The 21,796-nt window shown below is 41.0% G+C and overlaps 1 protein-coding gene across 2 annotated transcripts in view; it reads left to right on the forward strand.

Moving 5' to 3' along the window:
* LOC23687604 (kelch-like protein 18) overlaps window positions 1–21,796 on the forward strand; it is an 82,392-nt gene that overhangs the window by 42,242 nt on the left and 18,354 nt on the right. For both annotated transcript variants that reach the window (XM_021849088.1, XM_021849087.1), the window contains 5 exons: window positions 2,522–2,622; window positions 2,855–2,924; window positions 5,441–5,479; window positions 5,936–6,006; window positions 6,152–6,224. In XM_021849088.1, coding sequence (XP_021704780.1) covers window positions 2,522–2,622; window positions 2,855–2,924; window positions 5,441–5,479; window positions 5,936–6,006; window positions 6,152–6,224 — 354 coding nt within the window. The remainder of the gene's footprint in view (window positions 1–2,521; window positions 2,623–2,854; window positions 2,925–5,440; window positions 5,480–5,935; window positions 6,007–6,151; window positions 6,225–21,796) is intronic.

Genomic DNA, 21,796 nt, shown 5'->3' on the forward strand with positions numbered 1-21,796 from the left:
CTAAACAAGGCTGGTGTTTACAAAATCAGCTGTTCCCACTGCAATAAGGTCTACGTTGGTCAAACAAAGCGGTCTCTCGAGGTTAGATTCAAGGAACACTTAGCGGAAATAGGAAAAGCTCAGAAGACGATAGACAAGGGGATGACATACGATTTCAAATCTAAGGTGGCAGAACATATCTTTTCAGAAGGACATACAATTACGACGGCCGATATCAAAATTTTGAGAAATGTTTCTTCTCCTTGGAAACTGGATGTGGCGGAGAGTCTGGAAATTTGCAAACAGGTACCTACGACGCTACTCAACAGAGACAACGGCAACGGCAATACATGGCTATTCAACTTGGTACCTACTAATCGTTCCCGTGATGTACCTTTCAGCATTTAAAGTTTCAACAAAAGAGGGATGGAATGTACCTAAAGCTCATAAATTTTAAGTTAAAAAATAATAATGGGTAGGGAAATACGGTTATACCTAGTGTTAATATATAATGTGTGCATACGATGGTTTTCTTCAAGTCGAGTCTAGTACACGACACTGAAGACGGCCTTACAGTTGAGGTCGAAATACGCGTATCTGTCAAAGGATACAAACTCTAGTGGAATTAAATGGTATAGTACTAAATTCGGTTTTTTTCATCTACTTATAGGTATTCTACTAAACAGCTCGAAGATTTATTATAACCTAATATTTATGCTAAACACTAACGAATACTGCATTCCAGCTAGCAGCAGTTTGTTTCTCATTAAAAAGTTTAATATCATGCACTAAAAGCGAATTTAAACTATCGTGTGCAGCGCTATTCAATTGGCACCCAAATTGTTACATAATGAATAAAATATTTCCCGCAATGAAATAGCTTCTACCGAATTCAAATCTAAATGGATTTCATTTATTTTTCAACGAGAATGGAGATTTATGTTATGATTTCATAATGCGAGGAGAACTTATTAGAAAAACAGTGTTTTTCTTTCAATTATTCAATAATTTCAGCGTTCAATAATTGGCGCACCGCCAGCAGCTGTAGCCTAATTTATTGGCTCGCTATGGAGTAAACGCCGCGTGGTATGTAATGCCTATTGTTCCAGAATAAAATCATTATTTTATCGAATTATCATACAAACTCATCGTAATTCGTTAAATTTATTGTTTGGAATGTTGTATAACGCCGTCTTCAATTGCACTAGCGAGTCAACTCCACGCAAAAAGCAAAATTCGAGATGTGTGCAATAAGTGGGCTCAAAGTGTGCAACTATCGGATGCGGATGTTTTCGAAGTGTGCAACAATTGGGTTTTGGCAAGGGTTTCTTCTTCTTCTTGGCATTAACGTCCCCACTGGGACAGAGCCGGCCACTCAGCGTAGTGTTCTAAGAGCACTTCCACAGTTATTGGCTGAGAGCTTTCTTTGCCTTAGTTGCCATTTTCGCATTCGTATATCGTGTGGCTGGTACAATGATACTCTATGCCCAGGGAAGTCAAGGAAATTTCCATTACGAAAAGATTCTGGACCGCCCGGGAATCGAACCCAGACACCTTCAGCATGGCTTTCCTTTTAGCCGTGGACTCTACCCACTCGGCTAAGGAAGGCAAGGGTTTATGAATGTGTGAAAAAGTCAATCAAAACAATTGAAAAGCTCAAAAATCGATGACATATCTGATTGCCAAATCTATTTTCTGGTTTTGAGCGGAATTCAGTTTAAGTTCAAGGGATTCTGACATATTTGACAGACAAATTACTGACGCTGCTTCCTCAACCGGGCAATAATTGGCAATTTACCCTAGATGCAGAAACAAATGCAATTGAATAATTGGTTATGAAAGTTTTTTAAATTCAAATATTATTGATCGGCTTAATAGTTATTTAATAATAAACATTTCAACAGATTACTTCCCTCAAATGAGTGTTATCTGGTGCACTGATGGTACCTGTATTTCATTCGGAATACCATACTTTTCGGCTCGCCAGAAGATTTCTTCGGTATACCTGTTCCATCGACGTTCTTGGGATTGTTTCGGCATCACTAGACTTTCTTCTGGTACTCCTCAATTGTATGTGGAATACCTGGATTTTCTCTGTATTGCATTTTTGTATTCCCTTCTGTTTATTTCAGCGCTCCTATTTTTTATGCGTATTTGAAATTTCTGCTGAATATCTTGATCTCGTTCCGTATATACGGATCGCCTTTGGCATACCTGGAGTTCCTATGGCACACTTTTTTGTCATTTTTGTATTTGCAGCTTAATTGAAGTATGCTTTTGCATACCCGGATTCCCTTCGGTACTTCGATGTTTTCTTTGGCGAACTTCAACCTGCCTGAGTTTTATTCGGCATACCTGAATTTCCTTCGACATATTTAGAATTCTTTCGTCATATCTGGATTTTCCTTTGGCAAATGTTTCTCCTCAACATACCTATTTTTTTGGATACCTTAATATATTGCGGCATTTTTGGCTTATTCAAAACGATTAACTATAATTTTTATATGACTTTTTTTGAAATATTTTTATTTTTTATATTTAGGAAAACCTATGAGATGCAAACGTAGCGCTGTTGGTGTAGCAGCTCTGGATGATCTAGTTTACGTATGTGGTGGATACGATGGAGTGACCAGTTTGAGCACGGTACTTGGATATCTGATTTTACTCAATGGTTTTTACCCACTTACTTCACAAATTTTCACTCACCTCAATGTATTTTATTAGTTTGTTTAGCTTCAATCTCTTAAATTTCGCATGCACGTGATCTATTTTCTGACTCACATTCTGAGACCAACAAAAATATGGTTACAAAACTACAATAATCGAATCTATATTGAAATTAGTTGATAACTGTAAACATGTTATTTTTTTTCAGGTTGAATGCTATTCACCAAAGACAGATTCATGGACAACTGTAGCTCCAATGATGAAGTATCGATCTGCAGGTAACCATTAATATTTACTAAATCCCATCGGGGACTTCCAAAATACCGTCAGTGTATGAGTAGCCGCTCGTGTATGGAACGAATAATTGCTTCAAAAAGTTCAAAGTCGATTTTCTCAAAACTTACCTCCTTTGCTTCTAACCCCCTCAACTGTAGCTAAATTTGTTGTTCAATGTTTCAATTTAATTTGCTTGTTCCTACCAGGATCCTACCCGAATCCTACCAGGATCCTACCCGGATCCTACCAGGATCCTACCCGGATCCTACCAGGATCCTACCCGGATCCTAACCAGGATCCTACCCGGATCCTACCAGGATCCTACCCGGATCCTACCAGGATCCTACCCGGATCCTACCAGGATCCTACCCGGATCCTACCAGGATCCTACCCGGATCCTACCAGGATCCTACCCGGATCCTACCAGGATCCTACCCGGATCCTACCAGGATCCTACCCGGATCCTACCAGGATCCTACCCGGATCCTACCAGGATCCTACCCGGATCCTACCAGGATCCTACCCGGATCCTACCAGGATCCTACCCGGATCCTACCAGGATCCTACCCGGATCCTACCAGGATCCTACCCGGATCCTACCAGGATCCTACCCGGATCCTACCAGGATCCTACCCGGATCCTACCAGGATCCTACCCGGATCCTACCAGGATCCTACCCGGATCCTACCAGGATCCTACCCGGATCCTACCAGGATCCTACCCGGATCCTACCAGGATCCTACCCGGATCCTACCCGGATCCTACCCGGATCCTACCAGGATCCTACCAGGATCCTACCAGGATCCTACCCGGATCCTACCCGGATCCTACCAGGATCCTACCAGGATCCTACCAGGATCCTACCCGGATCCTACCAGGATCCTACCCGGATCCTACCAGGATCCTACCCGGATCCTACCAGGATCCTACCCGGATCCTACCAGGATCCTACCCGGATCCTACCAGGATCCTACCCGGATCCTACCAGGATCCTACCCGGGATCCTACCAGGATCCTACCCGGATCCTACCAGGATCCTACCCGGATCCTACCAGGATCCTACCCGGATCCTACCCGGATCCTACCCGGATCCTACCAGGATCCTACCCGGATCCTACCAGGATCCTACCCGGATCCTACCAGGATCCTACCCGGATCCTACCAGGATCCTACCCGGATCCTACCAGGATCCTACCCGGATCCTACCAGGATCCTACCCGGATCCTACCAGGATCCTACCCGGATCCTACCAGGATCCTACCCGGATCCTACCAGGATCCTACCCGGATCCTACCAGGATCCTACCCGGATCCCACCAGGATCCTACCCGGATCCACCAGGATCCTACCCGGATCCTACCAGGATCCTACCCGGATCCTACCAGGATCCTACCCGGATCCTACCAGGATCCTACCCGGATCCTACCAGGATCCTACCCGGATCCTACCAGGATCCTACCCGGATCCTACCAGGATCCTACCCGGATCCTACCAGGATCCTACCCGGATCCTACCAGGATCCTACCCGGATCCTACCAGGATCCTACCCGGATCCTACCAGGATCCTACCCGGATCCTACCAGGATCCTACCCGGATCCTACCAGGATCCTACCCGGATCCTACCAGGATCCTACCCGGATCCTACCAGGATCCTACCCGGATCCTACCAGGATCCTACCCGGATCCTACCAGGATCCTACCCGGATCCTACCAGGATCCTACCCGGATCCTACCAGGATCCTACCCGGATCCCGGATCCTACCAGGATCCTACCCGGATCCTACCAGGATCCTACCCGGATCCTACCAGGATCCTACCCGGATCCTACCAGGATCCTACCCGGATCCTACCAGGATCCTACCCGGATGTACCGTTTTGTCTCAAATTCCGAACATACTCATATTCCGAACACTCACTTTTTGTATGGCGATTTGGTTGAAATGTTTCGCTGAAATATGTTATCAAATTATCAGGAAATGGCAGTCAATTGAAATTCAATTTAAACATATTCCAATCTAAAATAGACCTCGGGATTAGTGATGATTGTCTAGTTAGAAGTCAGTAAAACTAGCTCCGATAAATTTATTTGCGAAATTATTTATTTCAATACGATTTATTCGTGCTGTTCGGAATTTGAATCAAGGTGTTGCATGCTGTGTTCGGCATTTGAATCAAAATGTTCTGAAACTTTGCAATAAGGAGCATTTCAATACAAAGTATATGACCAAAAATGATCTCAGTGGCTTAAAAGAAACTTCCCACCGAAGTTAATTAAAAATGTCAAGAATATTATCCGGCTACCTATACGCTTTTATACAATTTGGAAATACATGTACCGCTGTGAATCGCACGTAAGTCCCATTCACAGTTTGTAATTTCTCATTATCTGCTAATTACTCATTACTGCTTGTCCATTTTCTCATTACCTACTTTTAAAGATGGGACTGACTTGCGATTCATGACAGTGTAATACATGCAAGAATAGTATTTATTGTTTTTTCTCTATTCTTTTTTTTAGGTGGCGTTGCTCCTTTGGGAGGCTATGTGTATGCGTTAGGTAAGTTATAAACAGATGATATCATAAATCACAATTTTTGTCCCGTTTGATCTATTTTACATCAGCAACTATTTGTTAACGAGAGATGTTTGTGCAACATAATGCCTTGCGATAACAGTTCTCAATGTGGTCGAAATGCATTATATAGCATAATCATTAAAACAACATCTCTCGTTACAAACAGTTCTTAATTTATTGACTAAATTCTGGCTATTTGGCCGTGTGACCAATCGTATGCGATTTCCTTTAGAATTCATTTAAGTACTTTTGTAAGGTTTCAGGTATATCGTAATACTTGACGCATTATATAAGCTGTATATCAGCATATCGTCTTGAATTTTGAATGGGTTCTTTATAACTATTTATAGAAAGAAAACTTCTGGGGTATCCTCCTGGACATTTATACATACAATGGATACATAATAAATTGTTCTTTTCATACATTAAATTTTTTAGGTGGACATGACGGGCTTTCTATATTTGACTCGGTTGAGCGATATGATGTAGCAAACAACACATGGACTAAGGTAATTTTCTATTTGATTGCTAAACAAATTGTTTCACTCAAAATGTGTTCCATCGTGTAATTCTGCGTATTTTCTCTCTTAAGTGCCCGTTTAGTTTCGCTAACAAAAAGATTAATAAATAAATTCAATTTCTCCATTTGTCTAGGTTCGATCAATGTTGAATCGCAGGTGTAGACTAGGAGTTGCAACCCTTGGTGGTAAACTGTACGCTTGTGGAGGTAAGTTTTGCTAACATATTTATTTTTTGAGAGGATGGCGGCAGAATAATTGCTAACACCTTGTCAGATTAGTACCTACTACTAAAACCAAAGTAATTGTGAAGCATTACTGCTCGTATTAACCCGTATAAACGAGTTATTCCAGTGGGTCACTGGGTCAAGTCGGGTGAAAAAGGGTGATTTTATGGGACACGTCAAGTTATCTTTATTTATTTCCAATGACAATCACTTTAATTTGTATAAATCATTAAGATCTGATATTCAACATTATAAATGAAGAGTTTTTTACCGTTTAGAATGTATATGCCACTCGGATTTAATGACCTGAAGAACCAGTAATAGATTTGTTGGGAGTGATTCAGGGAAGCCCAAGCAAAAGGGTTCTTGTTTTTTCTCTCATGTCGTCGGTTCCCTTCATTCTTCGTTTGCGTGCGATTTGCGGGACAGTGATTCGGAGAAGCCCAGGAGGTAGTGTGTGGGCCTTTGATTTTGTTCCATGTTCTTGTGGAGCGAATGATGGCATCAATGTCAAAAGATTTTCTTTTTTTTGAGGTTGGATTACCAACTGGTGAGCTCATTTCATGCTTATGATTACACATTTATATCGAGGCAACGTTACCTTTTTGTATTTTTCAAACAAACTATGGATAGTTCGGCATGAACCCGATTAAAAAAAATAATAATCATACACCTTTCTTTTCTTTTCGTTACTATTCAATTCGATATTATGAATGTCGACGTACGACAGCGTTACGTTTTCTCAAAAATACACTAAACGGTTTAGGGGTACCGGGGGCAGTATGGACACCCGGGGCAGAATGGACACCCCCTGTATCTTTGCATAAGCGAATACTTTTACACTTTCAATGCAAACAATATTTCAGTTGCCTATCGGAAGAGTCAATTATCCACTAAAATTTCAGAAAAAATGTTCAAAACATTGATTTTAAATCGAAAAATTGAGCATGTTTTTATTTGGTTCGGAAATTATAACATTCACACCTCACCAAATAAGGTTTCAGAGGCAAATGACTGCAAGTTGACCGATAATGTAACTCTTGATTGAATCTTCAATTATTTATGCTATATTAAACAATATAGTAGATTTTTTCCTGGTGCTTCAAGACATTGAAAAACTTATATGAAAATTTATTATACTGTTGGGGCAATATAGACACCGGGTGACAAAGTGGAGCTGACACTTCAAAGAGAAAGAAATATAACTTCAAACACAAAATTATTCAAAAATGGTTAGCATTCAATGCAATGCTTAAGAAGCGGAACCACAAATCGGTTAAAAATCGTCGTTTCTTGATTAAACCTAACCTGGACGCAATATTGAAAGCATCTCTACGAAAAATGTCGTAAATTGGTTTTAATCAAGTTTTCAGTGGCACAATGACCTGTCACTATGGTTTCCTGAATATGTACTTCATTTTTCGAGATTTTGAGAACGATCGCGGGACAATTTTCCTATAAACATTAAGGTGTCCATACTGCCCCATGGGGATGCCCACTTTGCCCCGCTAGCTTGATGGTGACTACCAAATATAAGCTTTTTTTAAACCTATTTTTGCAAACAAAATATTTTTTTCCTAATTATGCAACTATGTTTAACAAATGCTTAAGAACTCTAAAAAGCATACTGCACATAAAAAACAATATAATATTCATGTCTTTACAGTCAAAATAGGCAAATTCCTTAGGGTGTCCATACTGCCCCGTGTCCCCCTATATCACAAACTGTGCATGGGTATTTCACTAATTTACAACGAAGTGCATTAAATTAAGAACATTGCATTTTTTTTTTTGTTGAACTTTTATCAATGTCGATTTTGTATTTTTCAAACAAACTATGGATGGTTCGTCAATTGATGTGTTGGCATATATTTTTATTTTTATTAAATACTAGTGGTCCCGGCAAACTTCGTCTTGCCATCAAGTAGGCTGTTGAAAACCACTATGAATCGTCCCATATAAAATGACAGTCCCGTTCACTCTCGTTTTTACGACTTTTTCGGTGAATATCCTGGAAATTTCATACACACAAACACGTCGGAACCCCCGACGAACAAAATGGAGAAAGAATCGTTCAAATCCGTTGACCCGTTCATGAGCCATTTCGTGACATACAAACATCATTCCATTTTTATTTATATAGATAATGTTAAACTTCCACTCGGCTGGTTAGCCGTAAACCAAGAATCATAATCAATTAAACAAGTATAATATTATAACAAATAGCTATTTTCCTTGCAATTACTAAAAATAACCTTTGAATAGTTCGACATTTTGAAAGTCGACGTATTTTCTTAATTTTCTATCATAAAATATGTGTTGCGGCGTGCAACTGGGACTTTGCTCGGGTGAGCGGGAACGGAAAGATCGGATGATCTTCCGTCCACCTGTTGCCGGGAGCAACAGGGCACAGGACCGATAGCTCGACTGGAGGGGGGACTTAACAACTCTAGCCTTGGAAAAGGCTGTTTGGTTTCCACTGGTGGAGGGAAAGGCGGTATGGTTCACTTTAACTTAACTACTGTATTTCTATCGAGGTTAATAATATAATGGTTGGAAAGAAACTGAATACAGAGCTGCGCACGCAAGTTCCCTAAATAGGTGCCAGGTAGACGCAAACATTGCATACGCAGCGGTGGGGTTGCGATGGAAACTTTCACTGCCTGCTATGTATTACTCGGGTGATGCTCGATGCTGGATGAAGTGGTGGTAGTGCTTTCTTATTCACGTTGTACATAGCTGGGCTGGATGGTTGATCGGCTGGATTGCGTACATGCTTGATCATGTCATGTCGGCCGGAATGATGGGAAAGGGAGGCAAGCAAAACTAACGACGTGGTGCGTGTGTGTGGGTTATTTGGGGTGGTTGTTAGTTGTCGGGATGAGAGGCCGAAATACTCGCGGCGGCTCGAGGTTAGATGGGACAGGGGTGTGAAGGACTCATAGACAACTCGGAAACTTCGCGTTGGCGCGAACATACTCCCCGGCCAAAAAGGATAAGGGATGGATTCAATGGAACACTTGGTATGACGACACAAATTCACGGTGATGGGGAACTCAGGGACTCGATTCATAAGGATTGTCAGGGTGGACAGATAACATTACAAAGGCAGAATAATCTATGACTCAACGATTACTCACAAAGGCTTCCATTTCTTAAAAACTTATGGGCTCTGGCCGGAAAGGAAAAGGGATGGTGAATTCAAGACTGGCTTATTACGACAAACATTCTCGAAAAAGGGGAACTCAGCAAGTCAACTCTAGGACTGGTAGAATGGAAACATTAACTTACTACGGCTTAACAGATAATCTCAAAGGGATGGAAGGAACTACGGACTGATTTGCGGAGGGAACTGGATATCAAGAATCTAATTTCAGGAAACAGTAAGGTATATCAGCGACACACTTTAAGCAGAACAAACTCTTTGCACACTTCTAGAACAGTTCAATCTTGGTGGGTGGGGAAATAATTGAGAGAAAATGGAATTCTACGTCAGGCACTGTAAGGAACTTTCAATTTCATTACACAAAAGGCACAGGCGTTACAGGAACATATGGGCAATTCATTGCAGGCGCATTAGATCACTACACTAAATGTTAGAGATTCATCTTCAATTCGGTGTGGACTGTATTAAGGATAACTGGCATAATTCAAAATGTGGGCACACAAAACTTCAAAGATTGGCGAACTAATGACTTGGCAAAAGGGCTAAACAAACACTGGATAGGAATCGTGGCAAACTAAGGGGGACACAACCTTCAGGTGGCAATTCAGAAACTAGCTCAACATCGGTCACAAATGGAATGTTTTAAGGAAAACATATTTACACTTCTGCGGGATCACGGTGTCACAAAACATCACTTCAAATTTGGGAGGGAAGGATTTCAATGATCGAAAAACTCAATGGGAAGATAATTCACATGGACTCAATCATGATCAAATAAGAGGGAATCACGAATCATAAAGTAGGATATCAAGCAAGGAGTTTTGGATTAATGGGCAAACATTTCACAAGGCTTTAAATACTACTCGTTACGACATTACTCAAGTAGGCAATGGAAATCAACGATAGGGAAATCAACGATAGGGATATCAACTCAACAATGGAAAAAGGAAGGAAGGGATCTTCGATGGTGGACTGTATTATGGGAATCAATCGGTGGAAAACTCATATGGGTTCAAAGCTTACTCGGAGAGACGGAAATTGGCGATTAGGAAAACTCATTGACGACAGTAAGGACGAAAAACTCATCAAGAACAATATCGTTTTTGGTGGGACTCTTCAATGGTAGACTGGGGAAACCACTTTGAGCCAGGATAGGGAATAGGCACACACCACAAATCGAAAGCTTGCTTACCGCTTGATGAACATCTTCGGGTGGATGCGTACGGGACACGCACTCCGGGATGGCTTCGCTGGCTCGACGTCGCATGGGGGCTTCATTTGGTGGTTTCTCCGGCCTGGACTTAATATGGGCTTGCATGGAATCACCAGTCGGGTTGACCGGCGGCATCATCTTCTTCGTGAATCTCAGGTTCGGGGCTTCGCTTAATACCGGACGTTTTCCGGTGGGCATCGGGGTTGGCTCTCTCACCGGATGGATTCCGGCTGTCTTCTGGATTGGCATCACTATCGGTGGAATCGTGGTTGAACACCGCAACCACTTGGATACCGGATGGCTTCCGGTTGACATTGGACACGGGTGCTTTGCTGGACATATCTCGCTCATCTTCAGGATTGGCTTGCTGATCGGAAGGATGCCGGCTGACATCCGAATCGGCTTGAATCTCGCAGGCATTTCGGTAGACGGCATGGCTAGCTTGGGTACCGGAGGGATACCGGTCGGCAGTAGGAACATCAGCACTGGATTCATCTCGATTGGCAACCGAAACGAATTTGGAACCGGAGGAGGAATACAGGGCACATCTGGCGGCTTTGGAACCGGAGGAGGGATACCGGTAACATCTGGAGGCTTCTTTGGTGCCGGATGGGATCCGACACTAGGCGGGAATCGTTTCAGAACCGAACGAGGTCCGGTCGCACAAGATTGCTGCTTACGAATCGGATGGATTCTGGCCACACACCGGAACTTCTTGGCCAGCAAATGGAACACGCTTGCAGCTAGAAATCTCTGGGACATCGGCTGGTATCCCATCACACTGGACGGCTGCTTCATTACCGGAGGGAATCCGGCCACATCCGGGAACACACGTTGGAAAGGCTTTTCTATCGAATTGGATCCGGTCAAGCTGGAGGAATACTTCAATGCCGGAATGGATCCGGCCACACACGGGAATCGCTGGGGCGTTCGACGGAATCCGGTCAAACGGGATAGCTGCTTCGAAGCTTGACGGAATCTTGCCACACGCTGCAAAGGCTTCACTACCGAATCAGATTCGGTCAAGTTGGAGGAATGCTTCAATGCCGAAATGGATCCGGCCACACACGGGAATCGCTGCGGCGTTGAATGGAATCCGACCAACCGGGATGGAATCGCTGGACGGAATCTGGTCCTACAAGGGAATCGTATCGCGACCAGACACAATCCGATCGCCCTCGGGAACTCGTTGGGATTTGAGCGGGATCCAGCCACACAATGGAACCGCTGGAGCACCGGACGGGAACCGGTTGCGCACTGGAACGACTGGGAACTTGCTGCTGGATTCTGGAGTATCTTGGGCACGTCAGTTGGCATCGATGCCAACCTGGGCGGTGGATGGAAACTGGGTGGCATTAGGAATGATTTGGGTAACGCACCACATCCGGTAGCTCTCTGGAACGGCGTCGACTTCGGATGAATTCCAACCAGGTTGATTGGAACTGGAATCGGGTTCGGATCGTTTCCAACCAGGTTGATTGGAACTGGAATCGGGTTCGTCGCTTCACAGGATGGAATGTTGCTCACGTTGTCGACAAATTGGGTTGACTCATTGCCGACGTGGAATTCCTCTGGGGTCGTCTTTGTTGGATTAGCAGGATGCTTTCTCAGCTTGCACGGAGGGTTGGACGTGTCTTCGTAGGCAACGGTTGTCACCTCTTCAGACCACGTTGGCACTTTTCCACGGTGGGTGGAATCTTCTTCTCGATGGGCGGGTTGCTCATTTTTGGTTGGCACACTCTCTTCACGGGGGTACTTCTGAAGTGTTGGCACATCAGAAGGCGGGACAATCGGCGTGGGTACCGACTTGCCCTGGATGACCTCGGCGAGATCACCCTCGGAACGGACCAGGGCTGGTCCACACACAGGCTTCAGCTTCTTGGCAAAATCTTCAGCGCTTGGTGGCTGCACGGGTAGGATTGGGTTGATGGCACTCGAACTCACCTTCACCTCGTTGGCTTGGGCTGGGAACAGTTGCTTCTCTGGGGAATGCTTTCTCAGTGGCGACGTGTTTGACTCCTCCATCACGTCTGGAATCGGAACGGATTGTTCCGTCGTTGGGCTCGGAGATCGGCTACGCCAGCGTGGCGCAGTAAAATAGCTGGATGGCGACGCTCGGCTGTGCTGATACCTGTTATCGGTGGTCGGAAAGGAAAGCAACAAGGTTTCCACCAATACGCAGGCATCGAAGTGGATTTCCTCGAAGCGCTCGCAATCTGCATCCAACTCTGCAAACCTTTCGGCTGGGAATGCAGACAGCAACTCGCCATACACTCTCTGGTACTTCTTGTAATAGCACTGCAGTTCGTTGTCGTATTGTTTCACTCGTGCCAAACTGGGTCGAATTGCACCATCTCTCGCATTTAGTTTCTCCTGGAGCTGCTTCACTCTTGCCTCGACAAGGCTACGTTCGGCAAACAGTCTTTCCACTTCTGCCATTCTGGAACAGGAACACACACGCGCGGTTTACTTTCGGGTGGAAATGTTTCGAAACTTTTTCACTCGCGCGCGACTCACTTTCGGATTGGAAATGTGGTCGGACTTTTTCACTGTCTATTCACTACACTTGGATGGCGATTTCGTTTCCTCTCCGCCAATGGAAACCAGTAATATTTTCTCTAAACACTTTGGGTCGAGCTACCGGGGCAGGAACAACAGCAAACCTCTCGGTAGGAATGCTGATTGCTATCGGCGATAGCAATTGGGAAGGATTTGTCTCAATCGGCTGATTGACGACACACACACGGCTGCGGTTGCAGCTTCCTCGGAACTGGATCCTCTATCCGGTTCGATTGGACCAAATGTTGCGGCGTGCAACTGGGACTTTGCTCGGGTGAGCGGGAACGGAAAGATCGGATGATCTTCCGTCCACCTGTTGCCGGGAGCAACAGGGCACAGGACCGATAGCTCGACTGGAGGGGGGACTTAACAACTCTAGCCTTGGAAAAGGCTGTTTGGTTTCCACTGGTGGAGGGAAAGGCGGTATGGTTCACTTTAACTTAACTACTGTATTTCTATCGAGGTTAATAATATAATGGTTGGAAAGAAACTGAATACAGAGCTGCGCACGCAAGTTCCCTAAATAGGTGCCAGGTAGACGCAAACATTGCATACGCAGCGGTGGGGTTGCGATGGAAACTTTCACTGCCTGCTATGTATTACTCGGGTGATGCTCGATGCTGGATGAAGTGGTGGTAGTGCTTTCTTATTCACGTTGTACATAGCTGGGCTGGATGGTTGATCGGCTGGATTGCGTACATGCTTGATCATGTCATGTCGGCCGGAATGATGGGAAAGGGAGGCAAGCAAAACTAACGACGTGGTGCGTGTGTGTGGGTTATTTGGGGTGGTTGTTAGTTGTCGGGATGAGAGGCCGAAATACTCGCGGCGGCTCGAGGTTAGATGGGACAGGGGTGTGAAGGACTCATAGACAACTCGGAAACTTCGCGTTGGCGCGAACAATATGTTTCCACCGCGAGACAAAATGCAAAACTAGTTTTAGAAATTGACCGTTGCACGAATTTTCAGATTCTAATGAAATTGTTCATGTGCTGGATACAATTTGCATACTCACTAACATCAGCAGGCGTATGGTTTGAAAGCTATTTATGACGTTTAAATAGACTTCTTTTACATTAGGGGCATTCACTTAACAGTGTAAAACGCTGCGTAAGTTATACTAAATCGATTAAGGTGCCGCGGGTCAAGTGGGTAAATGAGGTAAGTGACAATAATTGGTATATTTTACTGAATATGTGAATTAACGTTTTAAACTTATGCGTAAACCTTTGAGGCCATTGAGAACATTACGATAGGTAAGAGATTTCTGAGATTTTTCAGCCATTATTGCATAATAGAGCGAAATATTGTTAACCTGTCAACTATAACTCCGTAACAAGTTGGCGGCGTGCAATCTTATTTTAATATTTTCAGTGGAAAAAAGTTGCGGAAAATAATTATCTGTACCACTTCTAAGTTGTCCCCTCTGACAGGTTTAAACTGCAATAAAAAAAGTTTTAGAATTAATTCGACGTAGACCTAAAAATAACTAAATAAAAACACCGTCAATTTTCTAATCACGTGGGGTAAGTGAAAAGTTTCTCATTAGAGATTGAATTTGTGTTTTCGCTTCAAGTAGCTATAAGTATACAAGGTTCGCAATTATCATAGAACAACAGAACGTGCTGATAATTCAAGGAACACTATACTCAAAGCGTCAAATGCTATAATCATGGCCAAATCATGGAGCTTCTTTAAACAAAAGGTTGCCAAATATTACGATATATGTTTACTTCGGACAGCCGATTAAAAGGAAGACGTTGATTGAAAAGTTCCAACGGACGACCATGGTGGCTAACAATATAATAATGAAGGGATGTAATGCCATAGGCGGAGATCTATAAAAGTAGTTAAACAACCGTGCCAACCTTCGCAGCTAGTTTACCAGTATATAAAGCGTATCATCATACATCGGATCGCTGTAGTTGGAAGGACATGAAATATGTATTTTTGTTTTGGCCCGAATAGTACCTTTTTGTAGCAAAAAAATTATGAACAGTAGAAGAAGATATGAACATATCTTATATTGAGCAAATTGGGGAACGTCAAACCATTCCAAAAAGGCTATTGCACCTAACAACGCGCATAGCTGACTTTGATGGGAAGCCTGGAAAATTTACCATTCGAAGTCGTTCGATTTTCCAGGAATAAAATTTTTTCTTGCAACGCGTAATATAAGAGAACGCACGGAAATCTTGTGGAATGTCTATGTAAAGCTAGTTCAAAACATAAAAAATGGGGTATAGGTGTATTCAAATAAAAAAGTTTCTAAATACTTTATTGAAGGATTCCGATTGATTTCTCTTGAAGAGTTATCCGACGTCATATCCGATTTTCTTAAAACCAAATAATGAGCGGTGGAAATTCTACAGAGCAGAAATGCAATTGCTGTCCCATGATGTAAGAACTAACATTGGAAATGTTGCAGTTATAATGTTGTCGATTCATTTCAACAAACATAACTTAACATGAAACAGCATTCGTATCTCGTGTGGCAGGTACGATGATACTCTATGTCCAGGGAAGTCAAGGAAATTTCCATTACGAAAAGATCCTGGACCGATCGGGTTTCGAACCCAGACACCTTCAGCATGGCTTTGCGTTGTAGCCGCGGACTCTAACCACTCGGCTAAAAAAGGCCGTTATATATCTCTTACATAATTACGTTAATTCTAAAAAAAGGAAACCTTGCATATAATCATTAGTACATATAATGCGAATGTTTAACTTGAAGACAACAATCTAGTGTCATGCCAAAAATTCATGTTATGATAGGTGACATTAAATATCTTCAACAATAATATTCTGGTAGTGTGACGCCAAGAAGAGCGTTACGTTCCTTCTCCGAGTCTTCGCAATTTAATGTAGTGAAAACAGTTTTTTTGCCTCTTCTGTCAACAATTTTTAATGATTTTCAAACATTTTTTATCAGTCACATATGTAATGTAAATAATCACACTAATGGTTTAGAAAATTCATGCACCCAACATACTTATTTATTTATTATCGTCAATCAAAGTAGACTACATGTTAACACTTAAATCTATATACTGCTATATCTTACAGAGTTAAAGTATATTCTTAGGTTACTACGCGACATTGTTAAGTCTATTGTTTCGCAATGTTGATTATATAAACTCATCATTCGGTTTAGAGGAGAAAATTTTGCATAATTAGTACGACGGTGATTAATAAAAAACAAGTTACGATTCCTCAATTGTCGGGAAGGAGTATAAAAATTTAAACTGTTTAATAGGTTAGGAGAATCAATACGATGCGAAACAATATCGTTCACGAATGAAACCATAGCGAATTCGCGGCGCTTTTTCAATGTCTGAATATCAATGAGCATGCATCTTGATTCATAAGATGGAAGAGGGAAGGATGTCCAGCCCAATTTACGAAGAGCATATAACAGAAATTGCTTTTGAACTGATTCAAGACGTTCTTCATGCGTCTTCATAAAAGGAGACCATACAATACTACAATACTCTAATATAGACCTCACGTAAGCGACGTACAAAGTTTTAATAGTGTATGGATCATTAAAGTTAGAACCAAAGCGTTTGATAAAACCAAGCATATTTGTTGCTTTATGTATAATGGTGTTGTAATGATCGATAAAAGTGAGTTTTGAGTCTAAAATTACGCCTAAATCTCTGACCCTATCGCATTTTTCAACGATTTGATTTCCTAAAACTACAGTTGTTTCTTCTGTGTTTCGCTTTCTGCTAAAAGTAATTAAATTACATTTTTTAACATTTAACTGAAGTAGGCTTTTACTACACCATTCATCAAAAATAGATATTTCACTCAGATAGATGTCAATGTCGTTAGCATACTTGATTTCCATGAATAACTTCATATCGTCGGCATAGATAAGAATATTTATATGCTTAAGAATGTAGGAAATATCATTTACATATAATATGAAAAGAAGAGGTCCTAGATGTGAGCCTTGAGGAACTCCTGATGTAACTTGGATAGGATTCGATTTTTTACCATTATATCTCACTATTTGTTGCCGATTTGTTAAATATGATTGTATCCAGTTTAAAGATGGTTTATCAAATCCTATTTTTTCTAACTTGAAGAGTAACATAGAGATATCAATGCGGTCAAATGCTTTGCTGAAATCAGTATACAGAGCCTCTACATAGTTACCATTGTCCATAGCATTCAAAGTATAATTGGTGAATTCTAGTAAATTTGTAGAAGTGGAACGGCCTTTAAAAAATCCATGTTGTGCATTTGTAATTCTGTTCCTTAATTGCCCAAACAATTTTCTATTAACAATGGATTCAAAGAGCTTTGGAATACAGGAAATTATAGCAATTCCACGATAATTACGAATATCAGTTTTCTTCCCTGATTTGTAAATAGGTACTAAGAATGATTTCTTCCATACTGCCCATACTCGCATAACAGTCCCATATTCTATGGGATTCCCTATATAAATGGGACTGTTATGCGAGTATGGGCAGCATAGGTTACTTGATGAGATTCACGTTTTTGAACTACTGTACTGGGAAGAGCCACGTGATTTTCGCGTTATTCAAGCCTACTACTATTACTATTCCCAGCACTGAAAGTATATATAATAGTCAAGCTCTAATTTAACATAGCATAGTATTCAGCATTTAGCCTAGTGTGCATTTTTTAACAGAAATATTTACATCTACATTTCTAATAACTGTAAGGACAGCAAGAATCCACAAAACAGCATATTATTGGAAGCAGGTCCCTTTCCTCCAGTCATTAAATTGACCGTATAAGTATAAAGAATAGCCTATGATTCAAAGAAGGGAAAATGTATGATGGAAGTATTAAGAGCAATAATGACATTAATTATTGAATAAGTATGTCTCGGAAGAACAGTTTAATTATAAAAGAAGAAAAATTTGCTGATTAAAACATTAGCAGCACAAACTCCAATAATTTTGCCGTTAGTATAAGGCAGCGTCCATTTATTACGTAACGCTAAAATTTGAAATTTTGGACCCCTACCCCCCCTCCGTAACGCTTTTTGTATGACAAATTTCAAATTTTTGTATGAGCCGTAACGCTTGAGCCTACTCCCCCCCCCTCCCCCTAGAGCGTTACGTAATTTGTGGATGCCGCCTAACTATAAAGAACATTCTTCAATTTAAAGAAGGGATAATATCTGATGAAAAATTTGCCAATTATATGTGTACAACCAACCTCAAAAGATGAGCAGCAGTTACAGCGTCGTTCTTATTCTTGGCATTAGGACCCAATCCAAGTTCTTAGCTTAGTGTTCTAGGAGCACTTCCACAGTTATTACCCAAATGTTTGCTTTGCCAAAGCAGCCATTTTGCATTCTTATTTGTGCACGATACATGAGCACGATTATACTTCATGGCCAAGGATCCTGGAGTCACAGAAGTTGCCACATAGCTAAATAATAGAGGCAATTTATAGCATTTTCATGCTCAAGTTTTGTCCTAGAAATTGACCTCAAATGATTCACGACTATGGGACAACTGCAAGGCAATCGCATTTCAAAGGACACATTTTTGATCCTTGAAGCCCTCCGAAATTACCAAAAAATTCAGCTCACTTTTCACACAAACAATTTCAATTTTCATTTTGGAAATTATGCCTATCGTCCATTATGCCTAATGTCCATTATGCCAAACATCCATTATGCCAAACGTCCATTATGCCTATCGTATTTATGCCTATGGTACTAATGCCTAACGCCCTTATGCCTAACGTCGTGCACCCAAACAATCCCATAGAAACGATACATGCAAACATACTCGCCAACTAGCCAGCTGTCACTTCCTCCTCCCCCTCAACCTACTTCACTTCGCTCCCACTGACTGCTTAGATTGCTGAACCTCCCTTCAAGAAATCTTGGAACAGATCATTTCAGCTGGACGCGAATCGAAATTGAAAATGTCACCGATTCACATAGCTAATGAGAGCCTGTATCTCTATCTGGAATAATGTGTCCTGGCGGTGGCAGGATTGAATACCTAGATTGAATTCTTGGACGAGGACTTTCACAATCGGTTCATCGGCATTGGAAAAGTGAAATATTTTCTATGACAGTCTCCGGGAGTAGCTAGGTCTTTCCACTTCATATCAAGAAGCTGTCCGTAAAACACGTTGATTTTTTTTTTGATTTCCAGACCTCTTCTTCCTTGTGGTCTTTTGTCCATAAAACAATTCCAAAAATTTGGAATGAACCGTGGCTTTAAGCCTTCCCCCTTGAACGTGCCCTTGATTTATGGATGCCCCCAATTGAGAATAGGAAACAAACTGACTCCAGTGGTCTGCGATAATTTCAAATCAAGCTTAAATATTCTTTTTTGCAAATCATGCGAGACACCGGTTATCCTTTCAAAGGAACCGGTCATCCTTTCCAGAACTAGCTGAAGATGACGTAAGCGGCCATATATAAAATCTCCCATCATCAATTTTGACTGTTTTCGATAAAAACTATAGGTATGTCTGCGTCTATAGGTCTGTGAATAAATAACTACCATGACCCCACAGTTATGGATCAAATAGTGTGGAGTCCAACCTATAAAATTCAATAAAACGACATGGAAAACGTAAAATTGTAATTTAAAAGCACGAATTAAATCGTTTCAAATTGGATCTTCGGTTAGTAAACCGTTTTGAATGTAATATTTACATAGGATTGCAAAAATTCAAAATTGTATCGGTTTCTGAAAACCATATTATAAATCAATTTTCATGTTATGGATCAAATTGTGACATATTACGGATCAGTGCGCAAAATCAAGAAATTTTCAACTCATGTGTCCATTGGCGTAAATAGGGAGGGGCCAGGGGGGGCCTGGCCCCCCTGAATCATGGGGTTGGCCCCCCCGAAAAAAAAATGGAAAAGTAATGACTATATAGTTAAAACTAGTGTTAAGTATCAAAAATGCCCTTATGATACACGTTTGATGCATGTTGATTGAATATACATTTCTGGATAGTCATTGTTTGACAGGTAATAGCAATATGTAGTTGTAAAATGTCACATACTGCCATACTGTTTCCTTTCCGCCCTTTCCCGATTTGAAATTCATTGATGAACGTTTTAAAATTGGCAGACCTGGTTCGATCCATTTGTAGTTCTATTGTCAATTAGAAAACTAAAGTCTCTTAAAATTTTAAAACAAACTGCGATATTTTGTGATCTATTATCTAGAACGAATTGTTGTTACTGGGAAATATTTGTGTATGAGAGTTATGGTAAATTAAAACAAAAATTGATGCATCAAGCCAGTTTATATTTTCACCAACTTTGAATTAATTTGTATTCAAATTCAGGAGCCATTCGATAAATTTGTATCTGAGCCGTTAGGAAGAGATATTAACTGCTGATAAGTAGACGTCATAAGTGATTATCTCGGGGATGGGATTTGATCCCAGGTCCTCGGCGTGTGTTCTAACCACTACACCAGGTCCGTCCCCACATCAATCCTGTTCAGAGTTGTTTTATTGTTTTAAATATATCTGCATTCATGTAAAATTTCTGTAATTAGAAGACGTTGCGTTACTTAGATAAAACTTGCCTCTAGTTTGATGACGAAATATCGACGATGTACTGCTTTGTTTTATGTATATTTTTTATTGCAATTTTGAACAAATCTAGAAAGACTAACTGCAAACGGTTTTGTGTAAGTTACACTAACATTAGAATTTTATGCATGTAAAATCACAAAATATTTTTTTAATTTCTCTTGGCACAGATTCCTTATTTTACCAAGTCCAACGACACAGCCGTTTGTTAGACATTCACTTACATCTATGTCAGTCTCCCTTATGAAAATTGATTGTTTTTCAAGAATGAGCTCTTGTATTTTTCAGTAAATATGTATTTTTCAGTCTTACATTTTTATTTTGAAACCGGATTTCTTTTTCGATTTTTAGTAGCGCAAAGTTGAACAATAGAGTAATGTGGGCCAAAGGTTCGAGATTTGGAAAAAATATAGCTATTTGTTGTGTTTTAACGTAAAAATTGTAATTTTTGGTCAAACTTTCTTTGTATGGAAACAAATAAGGATAAAATCTTCTTCGATTTTTTGTGTAAGGGCGTTTCCAGCCCTATCATCAGGATGCTCTGAGGTATACTAGTTACTACATAAATACTCAATACTGGAATCAATTTTTGGGCCATAGTGTGGCAAAAGTTCGAATCAGCGGGGCAAAAGTTCGACCAACATATAAACTCGGGGAAAAATTTACAAATTATTCCAAATCCCAATATTATCTTTAAGTTAAGCAAAATTTGCCTGATTGTGTGGCCAGCGGCCTTTTGCCTTACACTAGATTCTAACTCTTGCTCCATCGGTGTGGTTTGAAACTGTTATAACTAAAAATGGGTAAATATGTTGATACAAGTTTGCTCAGCAAAATTATAAAAAAAAATAAGTTGATGGTTCACTGTGGGTATTTATTTATTTACAACTGCTATCGTTCTTATGAAAAAAAAAAAGATACCACTAAGTTTGAACTTTTGCCCTACTCTACTCTAATTGGATATTATAAAATCTTTGAGCAACATACCTTCCATTTTGCTTTCTTCAAACCACTGTAATCGTACGAGTTTAATGAAGACGGTTTTTTGAA

Source organism: Aedes aegypti, chromosome 3, assembly GCF_002204515.2.
Source record: "Aedes aegypti strain LVP_AGWG chromosome 3, AaegL5.0 Primary Assembly, whole genome shotgun sequence".
NCBI lineage: Eukaryota > Metazoa > Arthropoda > Insecta > Diptera > Culicidae > Aedes > Aedes aegypti.